The 18,583-nt window shown below is 37.6% G+C and overlaps 1 protein-coding gene across 1 annotated transcript in view; it reads left to right on the top strand.

The window, feature by feature from the left end:
• PTH2R (parathyroid hormone 2 receptor) overlaps window positions 1-18,583 on the top strand; it is a 138,807-nt gene that overhangs the window by 108,070 nt on the left and 12,154 nt on the right. Inside the window, exon 10 of the mRNA XM_070070279.1 lies at window positions 15,201-15,295. Within this exon, the coding sequence (XP_069926380.1) occupies window positions 15,201-15,295 (95 nt within the window). The remainder of the gene's footprint in view (window positions 1-15,200; window positions 15,296-18,583) is intronic.

Below are 18,583 nucleotides of genomic sequence, written 5' to 3'. Positions count from 1 at the left end.
TGTAAACATGGAGGCACAAATAACTCTTTCATATGTTGATTTTACCTTCAAATTCCCAGGAGTGGGATGGCTGGGTCATATGGCAGATTTATTTTAGGATTTCTGAAGAATCTTCATACTGTCTTCCATAATGGTTGTACTAATTTACTTTCCCACCAACTGTGGATTAGTATACCTTTTCCTCCACATAATAACCATCATTTGTTATTTTTTGATTTTTGGGTGATAATCACTCTAACTTGGGTGATGTGAAACTTCCTTTTTGTTTTTATTTGTATTTCTCTGATGGCTAGTGATCCTGAACATTTTTTCATGTGTCCATTGATCATTTGTATTTCTTCCGTTGAAAAATGCATGTTCATGTTCTTTGCCCATTTCTTAACTGGATTGTTTGTTTTGTTGTTGTTGAGTTCCTTGAGCTCCTTGTATTTCCTGGATTTTAATCCTTTATCAGATACATAATTTGCAAATATTTTCTTCCATTCTATTCATTGCCTCTTCACTTTGCTGAGTGTTTTCTTTGCTGTGCAGAAGCTTCTTAGCTTGATGCATTTCCATTTGTCTATTTTTTCTTTTACTGCCTGTGTTTCTGGAGTCTTGGATTCCAGAAGTCTTTACTTAGGTCAACATCTTGCAGGGTTTTCCCAATATTTTCCTCTAGTAATTTGTTTTTATTAGGTCATAGATTTAAATCATTGATTCATTTGTGTTGATTTTTGTATAAGGTATAAGGTAGGGGTCTCATTTCATACTTATGCATGTGGAGATCCTATTTCCTCAACAGCATTTGTTGAAGAGACTGTCCTTTCTCCAGGAAATGGCTTTGGTTTGATTGTCAAAGATTAGTTGGTTGTACCTGAGTGGATTAATTTCTGGGGTTTCTATTCTATTCCATTGGTCTACATATCTTTTTTGTACCAGTACAAAAAAGTACTGCCCTGTAGTATGTCTTGAAATCTGGTGTTGTTATGCCTGCAGCTTAATTTTGTTATTTAAGATTGCTTTAGCTATTCAGGGTTCTCTTGTGTTTCCATATGAATTATAGGATACTTTTTTCAAGATTTGAGAAGAATATTTTGACTCACATGTAATACATGTGTATTTTTATGAGCTATAGTGCAATATCTCAATACATAGGGATAACATAGCTGATTGAACCTGGCAACTAGTCTCTCCATATTCAGATCTCCTCTTTCTGATGGAACTCTACAAGCCCCTCTCTACTAGCTCATTATATGGTATATTCTACATTGTTAAGAACTATAGCAGTCCACTGTGTTTTGTTACAGTGAAACTCACTTATATCTGAATGTGTTTTAGAAGCCACATCCAACTTCCCTCTGTCCTCTCTCCCATCCTTCCAGCCTCTAATAAGTCTCTATTCTAAGTTCTATGTGACTTCCTTGATGCCCTGCAATATAAATGATGTCACCTATTATAATCCACAGAACACAGTAAGATTTTTCTTCTGAACATCACCACCATGAATAATATTTTTCACAGGGTGTTGAATGTCCATCTTGCCCACTAAACTGTGAGGCTTATTGAACAACAATCATGTTTACTTTTACACCATTTTTATTCCTAGCATTAAGTGGGTTTCCTGGAACATGGTAGCTAGTCAATTAATAGTTGTTGAGACAGCAATGCTTGCATACATAGTAGATATTCAAGGTAACTGAGAACTGAGAGCAGAAAACAAGTAAAATCATAGAACTTCTGAATCCTTTTCATGCAACCTTTTCATTTTCTAGGGAAGGAAATGGTAGCTCATGTAGGTAAAAGTCACATGGTTATTGTGACCAAACAAAGACGATAATCTACCTTTTTTCCCACTGTGTTCTTTTCACGTCCATTCCCAAACATGTCAAACTGTTTCTTCAATTCATAGAAAAAGTTCTTTCCATCTATTTGGCTTCATTTGCAATTAAAAAACTCTTTAACTTTAGGATGTAAGGTTTTTTAAAAAAACCTTACTGTATTGTGGATATCAGGCATGGTCTTATTTAAATAAATTTGATGCTGAACAATACCCCAAACAAGTTGGAGGTGTTGCTTGCTATAGGTCACCCAAACCTGGGTCTGCTTGCCTGCACACAGAAAGCAATCATTGACTTTGGGTAGTGGAAGAAAGTAGGTATTTATTGCAAAACATAGAGCAAGGAGCCACATAACTATTGATTAATTCCTGGGCCTCCTGAGAGAATTAGAGGTGGAGGTTCTTACAGATTTTAATGGACTGAGAGGTGTGTTTTCAGTTCATGTTCAAGGCCCTGGTTGGTCTGTGGTACTTGTGATATTCCTTTGATTGTTTGGTGATACCGTACTCTTTCAGGAATTTATGATGGCTGAGTGAGTTTCAGTTGGTCTGATGGGAGGGGGTGGGGGTTACCTTCAACTGGTAGTTACCTTATGCCCAAGACCTGAAATTTCCCTGCCTGGATCTGGAATTCCCCTCAACAAACCCCTCCTCTCACCATTGGCCATCATGGTTTTATCCATTGGTTGTTGAGTCGGGTGATTAGAACCTTGCTGGGCCAGCTATATCACTCCCTCAACTCAGTGAATCCCTTTTGGAAAAGGATAGGCAATGACACGTTGGGCTAAGGGAGACAAATGAGAGGCTGGGTCCTGCCTTTATATTGTAGGGGCTTAGTTTTGGATATACTTCACATGTGTTATAACTAAATTATTTACCCAGAATTTTAAGCCCACATTGGGTTCCTTACTTAATTCTGGCTTTGGCTATTATGATAGTATAGAGTTTAGTAATTGGATGATTGTATATCTTTGTGTAAACTGATCAGAAATGGTTAAAACCTCTAATTGACATATAAGGAAAACTAAATTTAAAAGAGTAAAGTATCATAAAGAGTAAAAGAATCATATGGTCACAAGAAGTTATATCAAAAGAACTGAATTTTAGAGTTAACTACAGAGTTCAGTACAAATTTGGAAGGAAGTACTTGATTTTAGAATTGTAGGATAAAATTGAAGCATTGTTGGTGGCTGTATTCATATGTGTTAAAATCTTAGAAGAGCTAGTCATTAGTAAACATGAAGTTTCATTTTGAAAATAAATATCTCCAAATGAAGGATAGAGTTTTCTCCCAGAGACACTTTTCTTATTATATATACATCTAAGCAATATTGATTGACAGATGGATATAATAAATAGAAAATCCAAAACTCAGTATTTCAAGCAACCTTCAACAGGCATTAAACAATTTTAAAAAATCTCAAATTAAAAATACTGGAATCAGTAGAATTTATCTCCTTATTTTTCTGCTAACAGTAGTTCATGTTCTGGTAAAATCTCAAAAATCAGCCATATAATCAAGGAATATTTACATTGGGAGGCATTTTGATGATAACTTGTGTATTTTGATCTAACATTTTGCTGAGATTTTGACTTTTGAGTAGCCCTTCAGAGAACTGATGTTAACTGTGAGAGCTTATGGTTTGTGTTATAGATGTTGGTGAGTATAAGGAAAATATGAGTTATTAATGATTATTTATCTTCTGGGCCTGTTTTTATTGGTATATACTTACTTCTTTTTAGACGTTTACTTCATAGAATCATTGTGTATCCAAGCTAAAAATTAATCTCTTTGTTCAACAGATAGTTTATGATATTTGTCATGGGCTTGTCTATCTACTTGGAATGACTAAGTGGAAGGAAAGATCAGAAAGGCGGGGAAAGCATGCCTCTCCAGAAAATATCCAAAGGCATAGATAGAAATTGCAAGTGGGACAAAATATTTTTATAGATATTCTTTCTAAGTTTTGACTCCTTTCTCTGATTGTATCTTTTATGAGACATACCTAGAAGTGAAAATTCTATGAGAGGGGATATGCTGACTTACCCCAGGGTAAGCAGGGTTTAGATTGTGCATTTGTCATTCAGTCACTTATTCACTCATTCACTTAACAAATTTATGATTAAACACCAAGAACATCACAAGAAATGTGTGAGACAATGCAGATGAGAGGCTAGAAAGACACCAGTTTCTCCTCACATAGCTTAAGCATGGTGGGCAAGACACACATTTAAATTCAAGTGATCAGGTGGGACAGGGTATCAGAAATAGCTTTTGAGAAGATAGGATATTCAACCTTTAACTTGAAAATGTGCTGAGTTGTGAAGGGTGAGTAAGTGGAGGGATGAGGAGAAGGAGCCCGGCACAGGGACCTTCAGGAGCAAAGTCTCAGAGGTTGGGTAGCCTAAGAATCAGGGTTCCTGGATGCAAATTGAGCTCTTTGTTTAATCTGTAGTTCATGCCAAATAAATCTTTAAATGTATTTAAATCACTTGAAATGTTTGTTTATTTATTTGAGAGAGTGAGTGAGAGTGAGAGCAAGAAAAGGAACTCCCATCTGCTGGTTCCTGCCTGTGATGACTGGGCCTTGGCTGGGCCGGGTTAATCCAGGAGCCAGGAGCTCAGTCCAGGTCCAGGTGTCCCATGGGGATGTCAGGGACAAAACTACTTGAGTTATCACCTGATGCCTCCTAAGGACTTCATTAGCAGGAAGCTGGAAGAGGGAGTAAAACTAGGATTCAAACACAGTACTCTGATATGAGATGTGGGTATCCTAACCTGTGTCCTAACTGCTAGGCCATACATCTGACCCATAAATTAGAATCTAATTTCTATATTTGCACTACGTAAAAATGATACTTACAAAAAATGTGTTATTGGCTTTAATGATTCTAATGGTCATTTTATTCCCCCACATTCTCACTCTTTTTGTTTTATTTTATTTTTAGAAGGCTTTTATTTAATACATATAAATTTCATAGGTACAGCTTTTGGATTATAGCAGTTCTTTCCCCCAAACCTGCCCCCCTAACTCCTGCCCCAACTCCTACTCCCTCTTCCATCCCATTCTTCATTAAGGTTCATTTTTAAATATCTATATACAGAAGATCAACTCTATACTAAGGAAAGATTTCAACAGTTTGCACCCACACAGACACAAAAAATGTAAAGTATTGTTTGAAGACTAGTTTTACCATTAACTCTCACAGTACCACTCATTAAGGACAGAGGACAGAGGCTCTTGTCATGAGCTGCCAAGGCTATGGAAGCCTTTTGAATCCATAAACTCCAACATTATTTAGGGCCATAATCAAAGTGAAAGTTCTCTCTTCCTTTCAGAGAACGGTACCTCCTTCTTTGATGGCCCTTTCTTTCCACTGGGATCTCACTCACAAAGATCTTTCATGTAGATAATTTTTTTTGTCACAGTGTCTTGGCTTTCCATGCCTGACATGCTCTCATGGACTTTTTAGCCAGACCTGAATGCCTTAATAGCTGATTCTGAGGCCAGTCTCACTCTCTTTTTAAAATACTATTTTACTTCTAGTTTTCTTGAAATAGACCTTCAAGCAAAAATTTGTCTCCACAAGGTAGCATGGGATATGCAATGATTCTCTAAATTATTTCTATTAGAATTGTGTATTAACTCTTTAAAAAATAACAGTGAGTGACTGGGTATTTAACCTGGTGATTATGATGCTTGTGTCCGTTGTCACATTATGGGGGTTTGATCTCTGGCTTTTAGCTCCTGACTCCAGCTTCCTGTCAATGTGGGCTCTGAGAGACAACAGATGATGGCTCAAGTAGTTGGACTCCTGGACCCACTAGGTAGGAGACCTAGATCTAATTCCAGGCTTTTGCCTCCAGCCCAGAGCAGACCCAGAAGGGTGTGGTGTGCATCTGGGGGAATGAGCCAGCCAGTGGAAGCTCTCTCTCTCCTTCCCTCTCCTTCAAATAAAAAAAAAATTATCTTGGTCTTGCTCCCTGTTATTTATTGCCACCTTGCCATCTGCAGGCTTCAATCTTTCTTTAGTGTAGGCTTTTTTTTTTTTCTGGTATGACTTAATCAATTTAATCTATTTGTCATTATCTTTTCTTCAGGAAGAGATAATATGCTTGTTGGTAGTTATTTCCTTGCCTTCCATGTAAGCATCTTTTTTATTTCAAAAATTTTTCCAGAAACCTTTTATTTAAGGTGTGCAAACTTCATTCATGTCATAAATATAGCTTTAACATATTGATTGTTCCCACTGTACCTGCATTCCCATCCAAACACCCAACTTTCTACCTACTCCCTCTCCTAATCCAATTCTTATTTTTTACTAATAGCTATTTTCAATTAAAGTTGTCAACATATGTTTAACTCTATAGTAACTAAAAAGTTTAACAAATAGTTTGAAAAAAACTGTTACTCAACAGTTGAGACAAGGGTTATTCAAAATCATTTTATCTCAAAGTGTCAAAGTGTCACTTTGGTAGATTATATTTTAGGTGTTCTATTCTTCACCACACATCAGGAAGAACATATGGTATTTGTCCTTTTTGGACTGGCTTATTTCACTAAGTATGATGTTTTCCAGTTTCATCCACTTTGTTGTAAATGACAGGATTTCATTTTTTTTTTTTACCACTGTGTAGTATTCTATGGAGTACATATCCTCTAATTTCTTTATCCAGTCTTCAGTTGATGGGCATCTGAGTTGATTCCATAGTTTAGCTATTTATGAATAGAGTTGCAATAAACATGAGGGTACACATTAACTTTATATTCTGATTTTATTTCCCTTGGGTAAATTCCCAGGAGTGGGATGGCTAGGTCATATGGTAGGTCTATGTTCAGATTCTGAGTTGTCTCTATACTGTCTTCCATAGTGGCAGGACCAGTTTACATTACAACCAACAGTGGATCAGGGTACCTTTACCCTCCCATCCTCTCCAGCATTTGTTATTTGTTGATTTCTGTATGAGACCCATTCTAATTGTGGTGAGCTTAAACCTCATTATGGTTTTGATTTACATTTCTGTAATGGCTAGTGATCCTGAGCAATTTTTCATGTGTCTGTTGGCTATTTGGATGTCTTCATTAAAAAAATGTCTGTTTAACTCCTTTGCCCATTTCTTAACTGGGTTTTGGAGTTTCTTCATCTCTATATATTCTTGTTAGTAATCCTTTGTCAGTTGCATTGTTTGCAAATTATCTCTCCCATTCTGTCTGTTGCCTCTTCACTTGCCTGACTGTTTCTTTTGCAGTGCAGAAGCCTCTCAATTTGATAAAAATCCCACTTGTCAATTTTGGCTTTGATTGCCTGTGCCTCTGGGATCTTATCTAGGAACTCTTTGCCTGTGTCAATGTCTTATAGGGTATCCCTAATGTTTTATAATAATTTGCTGGTATCTGTTCATAGATTTAGGTTTTTAATCCATATTGAGTGGATTTTTTGTAAGGTGTAAGGTAGAGGTCTTGATTTATATTTCTGTGAGTGGAGATCCAGTTTTCCCAGCAACATTTGCTGAAAGGACTTTCCTTGCTCCGGGGATTGATTTTAGCTCCTTTGTCAAATATAAGTTGGTTGTAGATGTGTGAATTAATTTCTGGAGTTTCTATTCTGCTTCACTTTGTCTACATGTCTGTTTTTGGGTCAGTACTATGCTGTTTTCATTATCACTGCCCTGTAATATGTCTTGAGATCTGGTAGTGTGATGTTTTTGTTGCATAAGATTGCTTTAACTATTTGGGGTCTCATGTATTTCCATATGAATTTCAGCATCATTTTTTATATATCTGTCAAGTATGTCCTTGGCATTTTGATTGGCATTGCGATGAATCTGTAAAATGCTTTCGGTAGTATGGATATTTTGATGATATTCATTCTTCCAGTCTGTGAACATGGAATATTTTTCCATTTTTTTGGTGTCCTCTTCTGTGTCTTTAATGTTTTGTAATTTCATTATAGAGATCTTTGATGCATTGGTGAATTTATCTGAGGTACTTGATTTTATTTTTTTTTTAGCTATTGTGAATGAGATTAATCTTAGATTCTTTCTTAGCCTTGGCAATGTCAGTGTATACAAAAGCTATTGATTTTTCTGTTTTGATTTTACATCTTGCCACTTTACTAAAATCTTTTATGAATTCGAATAGTCTCTTAGTGAAGTGTTTTGGATCCCCTTTATATAGAATCGTGTTATCTGCAAATAGTGATAGTTTGACTTCCTCCTTCCAAATTTATATTCCATTGATTTCTTTTTCTTGCCTAATGACTCTGGATAAAACTTCCAGGCTATATTGGATAGGATTGGTGAGAGTGGACATCCTTGTCTGGTTCTGGATCTTGTGAGAATGCTTCCAACTTTTCGCTGTTCAGTAGGATTCTGGCCATGGTTTTCTCATAAATTGCCTTCATTGTGTTAAGGAATATTCCTTCTCTACCCAGTTTGCTTAAAGTTTTCATCATGAAAGGATGTATTTTCTGAAAAGCTTTTTCTGCACCTATTGAGATAATCATATGGTTTTTATTCTTCAGTTTGTTAATGTGATGTATCACACTGATTGATTTGGAAATTTTGAAACATCCCTGCATAGCAGGAATAAATCCCACTTGGTCTGGAAATTTCTGGAAATGAGTGAAAATGTCTGATGTGTTGTAGTTTTAGATTGGCTATGATTTTGTTGAGGATTTTTTGCTACTTTGTTAATCAGGGAAATTAGTCTGTAGTTCTCTTTTTCTTTTGTATCTTTTCAGTTTAGGAATTAAGGTGATACTGGCTTCATAGAGGGGATTTGGAAGGATTCTCTTCTTTTAAATAGCTTGAGAATAATTGTAAGTAGTTCTTCTTTAAATGTCTGGTAGAATTCAGCAGTGAAGCCATCTGGTCCTGGGCTTTTCTTTGTTGGGAAGGTCTTTATTACTGATTCAATTTCCATCCTGTTTATATATTTTTTGTTTAGGTTTTTTAATATCTTCATGTCTCAATTTAGGTAGGTTGTATGTGTCTAGGAATCTATCTGCTTTTTCTAGATTTTCCAGTTTGTTGATGTACAACTCTTTGTGATAATTTCTGATGATTCATTTTATTTCTGTGGTACCTGTTGTTACATTTCCTTTTTAAACTCTAATTTTATTGATTTTGGTCTTCTCCATTTCTTTTTTTTTTTGTTTAGGTGGGCTAATGGTGTGTCAACTTTTTAAATTTTTTTAAAACTCTCTTAGTTTTGCTGATCTTTTGTATTTTTTGGCTTCAATTTTGTTTATTTCCTAATTTCAATTATTTCTTTTCTCCTACTAATTTTGGGTTTGATTTGCTATTGTTTTTCTAGATCTTTGTGATGCATTATAGCTCATTTATTTGGTATCTTTCAAATTTCTTCATGTAGGCACCAACTGGTACAAACTTTCCTCTTAACAATGCTTTCACTGTTTCCTGTAAGTTTTGATATGTTTTATTGTCATCTTCACTCATTTCCAGAAATTTTTTAATTTCTCTTTTGATTTCTTAAATGACCCACAGTTCATTCAGAAGCATGATATTCAGTTTCCATGTGTTTACATATGTTCTAGAGATCCTTGAGTTGTTGATTTTCAGCTTCATTCCATTGTGATCAGAGAAGATGCATGGTATGATTTTGATTTTTTGTGAATTTGCTGAGACTTGCTTTTATGGCATGTCATGTGGTCTATCCTAAAGAAAGTTGCATGCAAAGATGAGAATGATGTGTATTCTACCACTGTGGGGTGAGAGATTATATAGATATCTGATAGGCCTATTTGGTCTATAGTGTCAGCTAACTCTGTTTCCTTGCTAATTTTCTGTTTGGTTGGTCTGTCCATTGCTGAAAGTGGGATATTTGTGTCCCACATTGGTATTGTATTGGAGTCTATGTCTCCCTTTAGATCCAGTGACATTTCTTTTAAATAACTGGGTGCCCTGTAATTAAGTGCATTTACATTTATTATAGTCACATCTTCCTGTTGAGTTGATCCCTTAATGATTACATAGTGCCCTTCTTGTCTCTTCAACAGTTTTTGTGTTAAAGTCTATTTTGTCTGATATTAGGATGGCTACACCAGCTCTTTTTAGTTTCTGTTAGCATGGAATATCTTTTTCCATCCTTTCACTTCCTTTCAGTCTGCATGTATCTTTGTTGCTGAGATGTGTTTCTTGTAGGCAGAAGATAGATGAGTTTTTTTAATCCATACAGTAATTCTGTATCTTTTAATTATAGAATTGTAGCTATTTATATTCATTACTGATGATTAATGACCCTTCCATATTTGCATAAATATTCCTGTTGGTTACTTTGGTTTTCCATTGTACTTTTACTGGGAAATTTTCTGCCTTCACCTTCTTTATAGTGATGATCATATTTTTATGTGTATAGGACATCCTTAAGCATATGTTTATGTGTATAGGACATCCTTAAGCATCTTTTGTAATGCTGGACATGGGGTGACAATTTCTTTCAATTTCTGTTTGATGTGGAAGGTTTTTATTTCACCTTTATTCATAAGTGAGAACTTTGCAGGGGACAATATTCCAGTTGACAGTTATTTTCTTATGACTTAGAATATATCTCACCATTATCTCCTAGCCTGTAGAGTTTCTGATGAAACATCTGCTGTGAGTCTAATTGGAGATCACCTGAAAGTAGTCTGGCATTTCTTTTGTGCACATTTTAGAATCTTTTCTTTATGTTTTACTGTGGAGAGTTTGACTACAATTTGTCATGCTGAAGATATTTTCTGGTCATGTCTATTAGTAGTTCTATATGCTTTCTGTACTTGGAAGTTCCTTTCTGTCTCCAAATTAGGGAAGTTTTCTGTGATGATTTCATTAAAAATGCTTTAAATCTATTCTCTCTTTCCATGCCTTCAGGAATGCCTAAGACCCATATGTTGATTCATTTCAATGTATCTCATAATTCCCCAACACTGCTTTTTAGTTTTCTTATTTCTTCTTCTAATTTTTGATCTGACTGTAAAATATCCAGAGATTTGTCTTCTAATTTGGATATTATTTCTCCTGCCTCACTGAATCTCTTCTTAAGGTTTTCCACCATACCTCAGAAACCTCATCTATAAAATGGGGTTAATAATACACCTGGTCTTCAAAACAATTCATGTAAAACATTTGGAATGTTAAGTAGTCAACAGCTTTGTTTCTAATTACCATGTATTCCCCATTTTCCTAAATTAGAATAATTATTTGGAATTTCAACTAACCACTGTTGTACATATCAGCATGTATATACATGTGTGCGTTATGCTAAAGAAAGCCCATTCTGCTCAATCTTAGTTTTTCTAAATTTAATTCTTTCCATAATAATTTTGGTCACACTTAAGCATATCTTGCCATTTTTTAAACTGTTGCAGTGGATGATGTGCATTTCCTATAGTAAAACTTCTAGGGACTTGTAGCGTTTATCTACTGAACTGAGGACAGAGTGCTTGGTCCTGGGCATTTTAGTACGGTAGAACTTAATGTTTGCCTATTGAAAGTCATATGCAATTCCAGGAATAGGAAATGACAAATGACAATATTTTTTCTAACTTTTATTTAATAAATATAAATTTCCAAAGTACAACTTTCGGACTATAGTGGCTCCCCCCTCCCCATGACCTCTCTCCCACCCACAACAAACCCATCTCCTACTCCTTCTCCCATCCCATTCATATCAAGATTCATTTTCAATTATCTTTATATACAGAAGATCAATATAGTATATACTAAGAAAAGATTTCAACAGTTTGCACCCACACAGAAACACAAAGTATAAAGTACTGTTTGAGTACTAGTTATACCATTAATTCACATAGTACAACATATTAAGGACAGAGATCCTACATGAGGAGTAAGTGCAAAGTGACTTCTGTTGTTGATTTAACAATTGACACTCTTATTTATGATGTCAGTAATCACCCAAGGCTCTTGTCATGAGCTGCCAAGGCTATGGAAGCCTCTTGAGTTCACAAACTCTGACCTTATTTAGACAAGCCCATAGTCAAAGTGGAAGTTCTCTCCTCCCTTCAGAGAAAGGTATCTCCTTCTTTGATGGCCTGTTCTTTCTGCTAGGTTCTCAAGCACAGAGATCTTTCATTTAGGTCATTTCGTTTTTTTTTTTTTGCAAGAGTGTCTTGGCTTTCATTCCTGAAATGCTCTCATGGGCTTTTTAGCCAGATCTGAATGCCTTAAGGGCTGATTCTGAGGCCAGAGTGTTGTTTAGGACAGCCGCCATTCTACGAGTCTGCTGTGTATCCCACTTCCCACGTTGGGACAAATGGCAATCCTTAGCTGGCATTGTTCGCACACTGTTTTTTACACAGCATCCCTTCTGAACATCTTCACCCAGTACTGTGTTGCCATGGACTGTAGGAGAGAGAGAGAGAGAGAGAGCAAAATTAATGGGGAAAGAAATACATTTGCCATTGAAAAAGTAGTTCCCATATAGTATTCGAGAGCTTATTACCTTCTTTTTGAAAAAGATTATATCTGTGAGCAGTGTGGTAGAGGGTGAAGTTAAGAACCCTCAGCTCTGCTGTTTTGTATATTTTTGTTCTCCTGGGGAGGAAGTATGAGAAAGTGGTTCAGAAAGTTCGATCTGTAGTAAGAGCGGAGAGCGGACCCCAGAGCGTCTTGAGCAGCCCCACTGCCACCACCAGCCTCGGTTCTGTCATACCTGGGGAGGAGCTGCAACTGCCGTGGCTGGCCCCAGTCACCATCAATGCAACCAAAAGCAGCAAGGCTGACACTCAATAGCTGTCTGCCGCCCCCAACCTCAGCTTCACCTAAGCTCCACACCATGGGCAGCAGTGTAGGGAGCTGGGGCCTGGGGACCGGGGCTGCTTCAATCAGCAGTGCCTGCTGGTGGGGACAAGGAAATTGTTGCAGGGAAGGTTTGGGGACCAGTAATATTATTCACTGTAAGAACCGACTATAGTTTCAACAGGAATGACACCAAGGAAGACCTATTTGTACACCAGACTGCCATAAAGAGGAATAACCCCAAGAAGTCTCTTTGCTGTGTAGAAGATGGGGAGACTGGACTTTGATTTGTTGAGGTAGAAAAGGGTATGGAGGCAACCAGTGTTATAGGTCCTGCTGGAGCTCCAGTACAAGGCAGTGAATATGTAGCAGACCATAACCATTATACATGCTCTCCATGTCGCAGGGGTCGCAAGGTAGACCAGTGAGACAATATGTATCAGGGTCATAGACCACCATTCGCTGAGCTAAAGACAGCCTGGAGAGGACAGCAATGACAAGGATAAAGAAAATTGAGGAGATGAGACCCAAGGTCAGCAGTCACCTCAGCCTGGGTACCACTCAACTTTAATTACCCATGCAGACTCCCAGATAACCCTAAAGCACAGGATGGCAAAGAGACAAAAGCAGCCTATGGGTGCTGAGTAAATGCCAGCTTAACATCTCTACTACCATCTGATTTAGTCATCCAACAAGAAGAAATGAATATAAAGTTCCAGCAATAAGACATGAACCAGAGACTGGAGCTGAAGTCCTTAAGTGCTTGCTTTTGGCCCTGTGACCAGATGACTATAACTATCTGCATTATCTAGGCAGCACAGGGTTTTTGTTGTTTTTACCTAAAGATGTCTCTTTTTGGTAATGGCAAACTTTTTTTTCAAAATAAGCCTTGTTTTTCTCAATATACCTTTAATGGTTTTTTAAATTGCTTGTTATCTGGTCAAGTTGAGATTTTCAAGAACTTCATTTTTAATTTATAATAGAAGTTGACATGTTGATTTTTTCAAAAATTCCATTAGATAGCTGAGTGTCACAGATCAAAACACCTAATCTCTTTCAACTGGAGTTTTTCTTCTGTAATAAATGGAAGCAATATTCATATGCAGATTTTTAGTAGAGAGTGTTTTTACAAATTTTTATTTAAGGTATTTAAGTTCATGTATTTCATATATACAGATTTAGGAACATAGTGATACTTCCCACCTGATCTTCCGTCCGCCCATGATCCCACCTTTCTTCCTCCTCCTTCTCCCATTCCCACTCTTAATTTTTACAAAGATCTATTTTCAGTTTACTTGTGATCATAAAGTTAACCTTACACTAAGTAAAAGAGTTCAACAGAAAGTATGAAGAAAAAAAAACCCACTATTTCTCAATATGAGACAAGGGCTGTAAACAATCATCGGATCTCAAAATGTCAATTTCACTCTAACACATTACATTTTAGGTACTCTATTAGTTAATAAACGACAGCTGTATCTAGCCTGGAAACATATCATTCCTGCTCTCAGCTCACAACAGACCTTTGTTCAAGACCCAGCCCTCCCAGTTCTTGCGGAAAGCTGTGCAGTTGTTGAGGGGTGCCTAGAGGGTAGTTATTGGTAGGGTGGTAAAGAGGGTGGCAGGAGGTCCAGAGCTGGTACAGTCAGCTGAATCAGAGACTGAGCAACATGAATTACCATTCACCAACAGTACTGAACTACAGAAATGGTTGAGGACTCTGCAAGACAAGGCATCCTGAGGAGTGCAGAACTGGATGGGGCCTCCCTTCTTGCTCCTACTCCAGCACAGACACAATCCCCACTCTTAACAACTGTATTACCATTGTCCCTGGGTACTAGCACCCTCTGCACAGCAGAGTCTCCTGCGAGAAGGGACTCAGAGGGTTCAGGCTCACATCTCCCTATGACCTCAGACCTGGAGACCTTTGCTTCTTTGTTTTGGATCTCTTCACTGATCCTTGAGGCCCTCAGGCATAAAAGGCCTGATTCTGCCAATAACCTACCTCCTCATTTACAGCTAGAGCTTGATTATTTCTACACATATAAAATTTCAAATTAAATCCAATTGCCTACACCTGGAGACCTTTTCACATACAACCTCTTTCTTGTCTTTTGCTTTGTTTTGCTTTAAACCTTTGTATACTACCTCCAGTGCTTTTTATACATCGTATAAGACACAATACCTCTGAGACAACTTCTGTTATTCCTTTCCTTAAAAATAGGATCAGAACCTGGGAATCAGTTTATTTAAAAAATTCAGTTAGTTAAATTTCTACAATAACTATTATCTTTGTCCTGATGCTTTCCTGTGGGGCTTCCTCTGAACCATGGTTTGGAAATTCTCTTGGGTGCTGGCATATTACCCTGTGATATTTCTGATTTCCAGGGTTTCTGGAGCTTGTAAACTTGTGTGTGTGTGTGTGTGTGTGCATGTTTTCAAGAAAGCAAATCAAGAATCACTAACCTTCCAGTATCATATCTCAGATCCCATCATTCACACTTATAGAATGAGTAATTATCAGTCTTTGAATACAAGGAAGTTCAATATATGTAAGTTTTTATAAACATTCTAAAGACTAGCCTAACTCTTTTTTTGTGATATTACCTTCTCTTTCAGCTGAATTTTATTCTGTTTCTGAATACAGTTAGAATTCTGGCTACCAAAATATGGGAGACCAATGCACTTGGGCATGACATGAGAAAGCAATACAGGTAATTCCAAAACAAGTACCCATCAGAGGACATATTTTGGTTACTATTTAAAGAACAAATCTTAATATCTACAGGAGAAACAGAAATGTCTGTAGAGGATGAAATTTATGAAAATGTATTTTTGTTTGACTCAGTTTTGTGGTTTATTGGAAAAATAAATTTTGGAAAAATATAGATACCTCCAAACCTTCCCAATGTGCTGAAATTCAAAATATATGTTTAAGATGTGTTCTTGGCATATTTGTAATTTTCAATAAATCAAATGAACTCTCAGAAAATAATTAGTTGATAATCTTGGCAAGCAGTTTTACCTGCATTGTAAAAAATATATCATAACTGAAGAATCAAGAAAGTGGATTTGCTGTATTATTTATAATAGTTCCATTAAGTTGGTACCTACCCAATATAATTTTTAATAGAATTTTCAAAGGTACAGATTGAAGGAGATTCATTATTTAGTCTTTCATGAAGAAAAGGAAAAGTTGATTGTAATCAATATCAAACTCTTTAAGGTTGTTTACGTTTCTCCTAATGATTTTAGCAATTCTGAATAGGGTGCCTCTATCCAATCTCATACAAATATCCAGTATTCAGGTGGATGTGGATTAGTTAACTTGAGAGGGAAGTAGAAATGGAAGGATAGACAGAGATAGAGACAGAGAGGGATCTGCCATTTGCTGGTTTACTTCCCAGTTGCCTGTAATAGCCGCAGCAGGCTGAAACTAGGAGCTTGGAGTTCCAACCAGGTCTCCCACGTAGATGGCAGGGACCCAAGAACCCAAGCCATTGCTTGCTGCCTCCTAGGGTTCTGATTAGCAGATGCTGGGATTAGGAATGTGTCTAAGACTTGAACCCAGGCAATACAATATTTGCTATGTCTAATGCCCACCTCAGCTTAGTTTTTATAAACTCTATACAAGAAAAAACTTATTTCAGCCTCAGATAGTTGTGAAATGCTATCACAGAGACAGAAAGTAGGAAATCATAGCCAACATTTTGACCTTGTTTCACAAATATTCTCTAAGTACTTTCATGATTTAGTTCTGTCCACCATTTAGGCAGTGTAGAGTTGAGTAGCAGAGAGTCTGGATATAGCCAGGAGTCGATATGATGCATAATATGAACAAATTAGCAGCTGTTAGCTCCAGTTTTTTTTTTTTTTTAAGATTTATTTATTTATTTTAAAGTCAGAGTTACACAGAAAGAGGAGAGGCAGAGAGAGAGGTCTTCCATCCGCTGGTTCACTTCCCAGATGGCTGCAATGGCTAAAGCTGCACCAATCTGAAGCCAGGAGCCAGGAGCTTCTTTTGGGTCTCCCATGTGGGTGCAGAACCCAAGGACTTGGGCCATCTTCTGCTGCTTTCCCAGGCCACAGCAGAGAGCTGGATCAGAAGTGGAGCAACCGAGGCTTGAACCAGCACCTGTATGGGATGCTGGCACTGCAGGCAGTAACTTTACCCACTACTTTACAGTGCCAGTCCCTCCAGTTCTTTTCACTGTGCTTTAAGTACCAGTGTTATCATATGAATTGTGCCTAATTGTGGTAAAGAGCCTCTGCTGCACTAATAGCAGAAAACTTTCTATCCTATGCTCTAATGATGTGGTTTCTCTCATGTTACCGGAGAATGGCGGGGTTCTTGTCTTCACGCAAGAAAGAATTCAGGCATGAGACAGAGTAGTGGAAAGTAAAAGGTAGCAAAGTTTATTAGGGTAGGGACATCCGTAAGAACGGATGGGCACCTCTCCAGACAGGACCTGAGAGAGAGTGCAGTTGCTTGGACGGGGGGAAGGAGCAAGGTTACATGGTTGAGTAGAGAGATTACACCTGGCCAGGCAGGCGGGTGACTCAGCATAGAGGCTGAGGGCTGAGTGCGCAGTGGGGTGTGTGTTAAGGAGATGGGTCTTGCTTCCCCACCTCTGCTCCTCTTGGAACAAAGGGCTTTTTGGATGTAAATAGAAAAACTTCTATCTGAGTTTTCCCCTGAAGGTATTAGACAGGAGGAAGGCTAGCTGGCGCCATCCTGAGTTTAGAGGAAGGGTGAGCAAGACCCCCTGGAGAATGGGGATCTGGAGCAGGGTATTTGAAATGCAGATACTGGGCTGCATTTGGGAGACTGTGAAAGATTTGTCAGGCAGAAGGGACTGGGACCCCCCACTTGGCAGGTTATTGGGTAGAAGAGGGCAGGGCAGGATGTGAATACTGCCCCTGAATCATTATCAGGATGACTTTGAGATGCAGATGCATATGCTGGACATAGATGTCTTCTCTTTAAGCCTGTCACACACACATAAACTCATATCTAACTTCCTACATAACAATGTCACATCCTTTTGGAGATGACATAGGCCACATGATGATAGAACAGTAGAAAATGTAAATATCCTGCTATTCTTACTACAATGAAAAAGTGTAGTGGTATCTGAAAGTGATTTTTTTCCTCCAGTTTTTTTTAAATAAAGATTTATTATTTATTTATTTATTTATTTGAAAGTCAGAGCTATAGAGAGGAGAGGCACACAGAGAGTCAGAGTGAGAGAGAGAGAGAGAGAGGGAGAGGTCCTCCATCTGATGGTTTATTCCCCAATTGGCTGCAACAGCCGGAACTGTGCCAATCGGAAGGCAGGAGGCAGGAGCCTCCTTTAGGTCTCCCATGCAGCTGCAGGGGCCCAAGAACCTGGGCCATCCTCCACTGCTTTCCCAGGCCACAGCAGAGAGCCAGATCGGAAGTGGAGCAGCTGGGACTTGATCTGGCTCCCATATAAGATGCTGGCGCTTCAGACCAGGAGTTAACCTACTGTGCCACAGCGCCGGCCCCTCCTCCAGTTTTGAACATAAGCAGTTTTTTTCTATAGTTTTGAATTAATTGCAACTTGCATTTTAAGAAAAAATTTGCCCATGATATTTGAGAAACTGTGATGGGAATAAATGATGACTTATCTAAAAATATAAATAGAATAGGCAGTATTTAGAGTCAATTCATGGGAGTTTTTTTTTTCAGAATAATTCAAAATAATATAAGGAATTGAAATAATCTAGTATTAACAATTTAGCATATTTTATGAAATCTGGTGCCCAGAAGTTTTTTAGAAGTTTGAAGTAATTAATTGGAATAGATCTAGACTTAGAGGAGTCAGAGAAAGTATTCTCCAACCACATACATTTTTATTCATAACTTCAGAATACTCAGTATTCCAAATCATATCATATATTAAGTGACATACAAAAATCTAGCGTAGACTCTGTCTTTTAATGGGAGAAAAATGTGAAACCTACTTGGTGGTGATTTG

The sequence above is a fragment of the Oryctolagus cuniculus genome, chromosome 3 (genome assembly GCF_964237555.1).
Source record: "Oryctolagus cuniculus chromosome 3, mOryCun1.1, whole genome shotgun sequence".
NCBI lineage: Eukaryota > Metazoa > Chordata > Mammalia > Lagomorpha > Leporidae > Oryctolagus > Oryctolagus cuniculus.
The sequence above is the reverse complement of the archived record's forward strand: the minus strand, read 5'-3'. Positions and strand labels throughout refer to the sequence as shown.